The sequence below is a fragment of the Poecilia reticulata genome, linkage group LG11 (assembly GCF_000633615.1).
Source record: "Poecilia reticulata strain Guanapo linkage group LG11, Guppy_female_1.0+MT, whole genome shotgun sequence".
Taxonomy (NCBI): domain Eukaryota; kingdom Metazoa; phylum Chordata; class Actinopteri; order Cyprinodontiformes; family Poeciliidae; genus Poecilia; species Poecilia reticulata.
In genome coordinates, this window is record NC_024341.1 from 17,715,475 (window position 1) to 17,724,689 (window position 9,215).

Consider the following 9,215-nt stretch of genomic DNA (forward strand, 5'->3'; position numbering starts at 1 on the left):
CAAAGTACGTTTGATGAGTATTGTCTCCAATAATTTAGTGTGCCTTTTGTCTTAGTTGTATTTTTCTCTTTTATGCTGCAACAGTCTTCTGTTTGTGGCGACAATAGGTGGAAACTGATTTGGTGAACTTTTAGCTTTAATAGGTTGCCCAACATCGCCACCCTGGGAATTTCACCCAGGGAATATTTATTTGGTTTAAGGCACACAGGTTCTGTTATGCATTTAAWTTAAAACATCTGAGACAGTTTCAAATGTATTAAAAAAAAACATTTATTAAATTATTTTTAAAATGTCTTTTTAAAACCAGTTTCTTTTAAGAATGAAACAAAAGAAATCAAGAAAAATCAAAGAAATAGAAGTGCAGTAGCTGAGGTTACCGGCCAGAGGGGTGCTATAGGGTTAGCATCCGCCAAACACAGCAAACCAAAAAAAAAAACTTTAACACCCCAGACGCAGTGAGACAACCCGAACTCAAGAATCACAGCACGCAGAAGAGGAAGACACCATCACCACACCAACACCGCCACCGGACCTCAGCAACTGCAAAACAACAAAAGAGAAGCAGTTAACCAATATAACAATCTTAAACTCAATAAGAAAAACAATATCAGCCCGACTAAATAAAGAACAAAAAGGGCCGTAAACAAAATGAGTAAAGAAATAGAAATCAATCAACAATAGACAATGCAAATTAAAACATCAGGACCAGGCGTGGCCCGCTTGTCACGCCACAAGAGGAGGTGAAATGGGTGCGCCGATGCACCCCAAACACCGCTTCGATGAAGGCGGACAATGCCAATAAAGTCCAACTTTAAAACCGATTGTGTAGAAGTCCGGCAGACGAACTCAGAGCAAAACAGAGTAGATCGGAGCAGAACAGAGCAGTAATGGTCCAACTGTGGGGGCACCTGCCGATCCAAACACGCACACACACACTCGCAGAAGGAGGAAGAGAAGGAGCGCAGCGCAGTGGCGCTTTACCACCAGAACATTAGCGCAACATGCACCAGCCAGCGATTTGTTACTTTCCTCTGCCAGAGGCCACAGGACGCAAGCCACAGTGGGAGAGCAAAGACGACACATCCTGAATGAACGCCGCAACTCCTTATATACCACGCCCACCTTAGCAACCGGAACTTCTCACCTGACAACCACCTGTGTGGAATTAGGTGTATTTCTATACCACTACATGCTGTTACTATCAAAAGATTTTTCAAAGACAAATGGCACTGTATGAGAACTCTTTAGATGCGATGATCGTATGATCCACAAGGTGGCGGTATTGTAATAACATGGAAGCCGACAGTCATAAAACTGTCCCCAAAGAAGAAGAAGAGGAAAAGAACGAAGAAGATTAAAAAAAAGAGTACGGCACGCACTGTTTAGTTGAATGTTCGAGTGTTTCTCTAAAAATATCTTCAGTCCAGTTTAAACGAGTTTATCAACGAGCGGTTAACTGTTACAGAAACATTCAGAGTTTAAAGAAATAACCGTCAAGTCGGAGGAAGAGATGGACGATCAGCGCAAACTGCTGGATTTCTCCCGGACTCCCCAGATAATCTTACATCGAATAGGTAGGAAACACCAGCGATTGGATGAAGGTTAAGGTCTAAATGTATGAATCTTTCTGTATGTGGATCACTGTAGTAACTGTTCCGCTCCCGTATAAATGCTTTGTTAACGTGTAAATGAACGCAGACAACACAATGCCGCTGTGAGAATGGCTTATTTATGTAGAGAGAAAATGGAACCAGTTACCTTTTTTATGGCTCTCCTCCTTTAACTACTGAGACTTTTGAAAACAGGAGAAACGTGAACAATGCAGCGCAAGGCGAGTAAAGCTATCAACATACACTAATAATAGCGGTGTTATTAGCTGTAAAATGTAATCATTTGTAATAAATTGTAGTGACGATTGTTTGTCAAACCAAACATCCTATAAAAGTCCCACCAACCAGCAACTGCTGCCTGAAATGATGCTTCGTACGTAGATAAAAGTTCAATGTCCAAAAAACTGTAAGATAGCTTTTATAGTTTATTTTTCCCAGTTTGACAAGCAAATAAAGATCAAGAGTTTCATTAGTGATGTGTCGAGTAATCCAGGAGGATTTTTATGAAGGACGTAAAACAGAGAACTCACCTGAAAATGAGCAGTTAAACTTTTTATTTTTTAGTAATAAATCGTTGTCCATAGTGACATAGTGAGTAACAAGCCAATCACAACTCTCTCTCTCTCCTGTTTGTTTCCACTTTTCTTTTTGATCCAGCCATTGTTTCATACATATCAAAATTTATGTATCAGAATCACAAACATCTTGTTTATTCATTGTAAGGCTTCATGTTGTTTTCACGTTGCCTATTTTACATATATTGTCCCCTTGATGTCCCAGTTGAGCACAAGGGCGTTGGAACAAGTTTATCATTGGAGGAGAGACATATGGGAAACCTGAAAGATCCGTAAATAGCTTGAGCAAAAATGTCAAACAATGGTGTCAACGCGTTACTCTAATCTGACCCCTTATAACGTGTAACCTAACGTGTCACTATTTACAATCCAATAATCAGATTAAAGTTATCCACGTCACTCTGTGTTTGTAATTTTTTTTCAACACATATTGTTGCTTTCTTCTTTTTCCTTTTGGAGATACGTTTCATGTGTAACACCAGCGACGCAAACGTAAACAATGGAGGGAAAAGAGATGCACATTTTCTAGCTGATGGATGAATTTTTCATTGAGGGATCAAATTACTCTTTCAAAGTAACTATGCCATGCTTGGTAATAAACCAACTACACTATATATCATATGTTTGTAGGCTTGTCACAATAACAAATTAAGATTTTTGATAAACAATATTGTTTTGAGACGTATTTTAAGTAATATAATGTTAATTGCAAAATAATAATACAAGAACATAATCTGAAAGATAGTAAACTTTAAATTATAATGAACATTTAACACTGCAACTGGAAGGCATTTCAAATATCCAAAATAAATAAACAAAATGACAAATAAAATGAATTTTGAAGTCTTTGTAAATACAATTTTCCTAAAAAGAAAAAGCTTTAGTTGAGACCAAAGCACCAACCTGAAACTTTCTGTCATACAGTTTTTGGTAGAAAGAAATAGAAATAAAAAGAGAAATGATAAATTATGCCAATGGAAATTATTGAATTTGTTTCAATTTATCACGAGCACGGAGCTCGATTCATTGTGCGTGTTGAAGCGGACACGCAGCGGCACGCGCCGACTCCGCCGCATCTGCAGCGTGTCGCAGCGCCTCGTGCTTCTCTGGACCTTTGCAACTCGGTGCGGATCACTAAACGCCATACCGCTGTCTTGGCTCAAAAACAATTGTGTTCACATTGTGAATAACGTTAGAGTTGCTACCTATAACTATCCCGGTCTTGTGCGAAATTCTGTTCCCCTGTGAAAATCTGTTCCCCGTGTGTCAGGAGCGCGACACAGGGATAATAATTCAAAGTTGCATTAAAAGTTCATTAAAAGTGCCATCTTTGCATGATTTTGTAAATAATGACAATTTAATGCAAAGTTGGTACTTTTAATGGACTTTCAATGCAACTTTTAGAGCAACTTTGCATTAAAAGTGTCTTTATTTACTGAATGACACTTCATGATATCTGTCAAACATTTATAAAGACTTCTTTATGTTCATGACAGGTGTTATGTCATGTTTATGACAGTGTCATGTCAGTCTTATGCACACCCCGTCAAATAAAGTGTTACCAAATATTTTATATGTTCCAACATTATGCAAATCATAGGATTTGAGTATGAGAAAGTATTAACTTCACTGATTCATACATACATGACTTCACAGCTATTTTCTATAAAGGAATGAATAAAACTAGCAGTTGTACTGACTCACTGAAATTATTCCTTTCATTAAAACGAAAGCCCATCAGTACAGACAGTTTTTGTGAGACACACATATGTTTGATAATCCAAATTCAAATGTATGTGCTTTTATATATATTTATACGAATTTAAAAGAAAATTTACATTTCTCTGCTAGAGATTGGGTAGCAGACTAAAGAGGAGTTATAGAGCTTTGGAGCGTGACGCCACTGCTCTGGCAAAAATAACAGTCTCACACATTTTTTTTAATCCAAGTTACTTAAAATAATTTAGCTATGGTACGAACTTGCTGCGTTATTGTCTGTAATGTCTGATCCCACGACTGAAACGGTAAAAAGATGGAAAACGGACTTTCGTTTCACCATTTTCCTGCTTGGAGACAACGTAAGGAGGCTAAGCTATCGGAGCTAACTAAAAGAAAACGAATGTCCAGGTATCAGCGGTGAGACGCTGATATTACCTTCTCCAAAATCCCCAGATACCTACAAGTTTGCTCCAGACATTTCCATTCTGGTGAGTGTCTAAATTTGCTTTGTTGGTTTTGTGTCATAATTTTGTGCTATGATTTTGTCCGAGTGTCCTCATGTTCAGTTTCTGTTGAGTTCACTTAAGTGGGTCAACCTTGGTTAAGTCGGGCTTATATTGTTTAGCTAGCATAGTCCGAGTTTTGTCAGTGGACATCGAGGTTATTACATTATTGTGAAGTAAATTATTTTACTAGTGTTATCAAATTTACAGCTTTAATACTGATGTGTGTTCTGATATGTCCTCTTAAAGCAGGCATGTCCAAAGTCTGGCCCGGGGGCCAAATGAGGCCCCTGGTCAAATTTCATCCGGCCCGCAGCCTCTGTCATAAAATCAATAACGTCTGACCCGCACGTAGAATTAATACATCGGGCAGCAGTACTGTTACCTGCATATGGCATAGCTTACACACTAAATGCTGTTCCTCATTTACCCACTAGAGGGCTGCAGCCCGTGTGACTCTTTCCCCTCAATTTTCTAAAATGGCGACTATCAACAAAAAAAGGAAAGTTGACTGCGAAGGCCGACAAGGATCCATCCATCCACCAATGATGGGTGGAAATTAGACTATTTCTTCACTGACATACGCAACAACTGTGTCTGCCTCATTTGTAAAGAGACTGTTTTTAAAGAGTTCAATGTGAAGCGACATTACCAAGGAGACATGCTGACATATTCAAAAAGATCACAGGGAAGGAACGCAGCGAAAAACTGAAGCAACTTGAAGCTAGTTTAATCTCACAGCAGCGACATTTTGCAAGAGCCCGAGAATCAAATGAGAAGCTACAAAGGCTAGTTATGAGGTAGCCGCGCTGATCGCAAAGCATTGCAAACCTTTTACCAAGGGTGTATTTATCAAAGACGGCGTGATGACTATGGTAAAGAAAATCTGTCCTGAGAAGCAGCAAGAGTTTGCCAAAGTCTGCCTGGCACGTAACAGTGTGGCACGCAGGGTTGAAGAAGTGTCATCAGACATCAAGACAATTGGGAGTCGGAGGAAAGGAGTTTGACTTTTTTTTGGTAGCTTGCGACGAAAGCACAGACGCCTCTGACACTGCTCAGTTACTTATTTTTTTGAGAGGAGTGGGCAACAAAATTAACATTACTGAAGATCTACTTGACCTCAAGAGCCCGAAAAACCAAACGAGAGGAACAGATTTATTCTCTTCTGTTTGCGCTGCCGTGGATGACATGAAACTCCCGTGGAATAAAATTTCTGGGATTATTACAGATGGCGCACCATCCATGACTGGCGAACGAAGTGGATTAGCAACACTAATAAGTAACAAAGTAAGTGAAGAAGGGGGTAAAGCTGTAAAACTCCATTGTATCATTCATCAGCAAGTTCTGTGTGCTAAAAACCTCCAATACGAACATGTTATGGAACCGGTGAGAAAGGCTATTAACTATATCCGCTCCAGAGCGCTATTCCACCGTCAGTTTCAACAGTTTCTAAGCGAGATTCATGAGGAATATGGAGATGTTGTCTATCACCCTGACGTGAGATGGCTCAGTTGGGGTTCTGGATTGTCACGCTTCTACTCTCTTAGGCAAGAAATCAGTGATTTTTTGGCTGAAAAAGGACAACCTATGTGAGAACTAAGTGACCCTATGTGGCCGATTTGGGGTTTTCTAGTTGATATTACAAAGCACCTTAATGTCCTGAACACCAGTCTCCAGGGACCAGACGCAGCCAGAAGCCAACTATATTCGCACATCAAAGCCTTTGGAACCAAGCTGCAACTGTTTGAAAGACACCTGTCGCCGACCCAACCCAATGCTGCACACTTTTCAGCGCTTCAAGAAATCATGACCAGATTCCCACAGAGTAATGTCAGTGCGCAAACGAGACATTAAGTATCAGATATTTAATCTCTGGCTGAAGAGTTTAAACAACGCTTTCGGGATTTTGCAGCTATCGAGAAGGAGCTCACTCTTTTTTCTTCACCTTTCTCCGTGGACACAGATGATGTTCCAGACCATTTGCAGCTGGAGCTCATTGAGCTGCAGTGTGACGCAGAGAGCCGCGGTCGGCACCAGCAGCTTTCTCTCGCCAACTTTTACCAACAGCTGGATAAGGACAGGTTTCGAGAGATTTGAGCATTTGGTAAGAAAATGCTAAGCTTGTTTGGGTCGACGTCTTTGTGTGAGAAGACATTCTCGGTTATGAACTTAAATAAGAGCCGTGTGAGGACACGGCTAACGGACTCTCACTTACGAGACATCTTGCGCGTCAATACCACTGCCTTTGCGCCAGACCTGGCCTATGTGCCGCAGTCCAGATCTCAGTATCACCCATCACATTAATGCAGACACGTCATTTGTCATTTACAATAAGTCTCTGAATACATTTTGTTTTTTAAGTTCAAAATCAGTCATAAATTCAGGGAAGTTTTCAGTTTTCACTCCAGAATAATAAACTTTTAAAAATCTAATATGTCATATTTCAAATGAGCCCTGCACTTGTTGATATGACGATTACTTGCTCATTTGTTATTTAAAAATTCTGTAAATATTGAACTGTCATGGTGAGATATTGTTTTATGCTTCAAATGTAATTTGCACTCAATAGTACAATTACTTCTGTTTAACTGTTAGACAAAAGTTAAAGTGTTAAAAAAGTGAAGTTAAGTGATTATTCAATTGCATATGATATGCATGTTTCAAATGAACCAAAAGACATGCCTTAAGATCGCTAAAATTTAAACAAAAAAGCAAATGTGAAACACAGAATGGCTTGCTGAAATTTGTTTAAATATATTGCTGTTCTATGTAAAGAATGTCCGCCAAGGTCGGCCCCCCTACATTTTTAACACACCAAATCTGGCCCCCTTTGCAAAAAAGTTTGGACACCCCTGTCTTAAAGGCAAACCGACGTATGAAATGGATGAGCTCAATCCTGACTGGGTTCCAACGCTGAATATGGGTCACTGCAAGGTCAATGGCACAACATTGGACCGGCATGGGCGTCAATTAAAGAGGCGATACAGCAAAACAATGGTGGATCAACAAGTTACTGAGACTATTTTTATTATTTACCCCAGATGAGGCAAATGAAAACCCAGAAGAGGAGCAAGTTGGAGAGGCTGAGGAGGAAGAAACCCCAGGAGAGGAGCTCAGCAAAGGCTGCAGACTCTGAAGAGGAGCATGAACCATTTGTGTTGAAATGCAGTTAGAAGTGGCTGTTTTCTCTCATTTAATAATTTAATGTATTAAACGTTCATGAAACGTTTGATTCAAGCACTTCCGAGTTGCATGTAAACAGGTGAAGAAATGAATCACATTTTAAAAATTTGATATTTAAATATTTCAGGTAATAAACATACATGTAATGAAAGATTATATTTTAAAATAAATATTTTATATGATTAAAGTAAACAATTATATAATCAGACATCTGTCAGGACACTGGGTTTTGGGGTTTGTTGGGCTTTTCATTTTATTTAGCTTCATGTGTTAATTCATTTTAGTTTAGCCCTTCATGGTCCTTTTGATATTTAGTGTAGTTAGAATTATATTATTGCTTTGAGTCCATGTCAAGCCTTCTTTATTGACTATAGTTTAATTCCATTTTATCCCTCTAGTTATTTCTTATTTCAGCAGGGTTTCTAGTAAGGTTTATTTCTTACTTTGATCACCATAGATTCAGTTATTCTTCCATGTCTGAGTCTGTATCTCTAGTCATTCTAGTTGGGTTATTTCTTTGTTTAGGTCTTCTAGTTTCTCTAGCTCTGTGTCCCTTAGTTCTTATTGTTAGATCAGCCTTGTTTCTATTTAGGTTCAGTTATGATTTCCCTCATGTCTTTCTCTCCTAGTTCATCAGGTTTTCTTTACTCTTAGTGTCTTTTGTATTAGAAGTATTTTTCAGTTCCCGGTTTCCTCCCGTTTGTGTCCCAGCAGATCTCCTTAGTTTCCCTGTGCCACCTTCTCCCCAGCCCTCAGCAGCTCCTGTGCCAAATTACTCACACCTGCTATCACTCTTCTCATTTAGGCCATTGTCCCACTACTTAAGCTCCTCTTTTTCAGTCACAACTTCCCAGTCCAACTTGTCACCATGTTGCCAGTTGTTATCCCTTGTGCCTCCTGTTTCATTGTGTTTAGGATTTCTTTGTTTTGGATTTAGTTCGTTTATTTTGTTCATTAAAATAACATCCACATAAAGTACCTACTGCCTGCTGCATTTGTGTCCACCGCCACATCATGACACAAACCAGATGAAAGAGCCCATCTTTAAACATTTAATGTGTAATTAAACAATAAAGTGACAAATTTTATGAAATAGATCACACTTTAATATTTGTTGTATTTAACATATTTCAGGTAAGTTAACATGTAATGAAATAGATCCTGTCCTAGAATTTTATTCAATTGAACATTACGGGCAACAAGTGATGATCATATAAGGTAATACATTTTATGAATATTTTTTAAATATTTTTTAAAATATAATTTTGGTTAAAAAATAAAAAAAGGGGTCGAAATGGAATAAAAATATGCCTAATCTATATACACTGCTCAAAAAAATAAAGGGAACATTTAAACAACACAATATAACTCAAAGTAAATCAAACTTCTGTGAAATCAAACTGTCCACTTAGGAAGCAACACTGATTGACAATCAATTTCACCAGCTGTTGTGCAAATGGAATAGACAACAGATGGAAATTATTGGCAATTAGCAAGACACTCAATAAAGGAGTGGTTCTGCAGGTGGGGACCACAGACCACTTCTCAGTACCTATGCTGTCTGGCTGATGTTTTGGTCAGTTTTGAATGTTGGTGGTGCTTTCACACTCGTGGTAGCATGAGAC

General features: G+C 38.8%; 1 protein-coding gene across 4 annotated transcripts in view; it reads left to right on the forward strand.

Moving 5' to 3' along the window:
• The first annotated feature begins 1,157 nt into the window (after positions 1-1,157).
• LOC103472618 (gastrula zinc finger protein XlCGF8.2DB-like) overlaps positions 1,158-9,215 on the forward strand; it is a 67,107-nt gene continuing 59,049 nt past the window's right edge. For 3 of the 4 annotated variants that reach the window (XM_017307419.1, XM_017307417.1, XM_017307418.1), the window contains exon 1: positions 1,158-1,574. In XM_017307419.1, coding sequence (XP_017162908.1) covers positions 1,511-1,574 — 64 coding nt within the window. In that variant the 5' untranslated portion in view covers positions 1,158-1,510. The remainder of the gene's footprint in view (positions 1,575-9,215) is intronic. The other variant, XM_008422372.2, reaches the window with a different exon arrangement.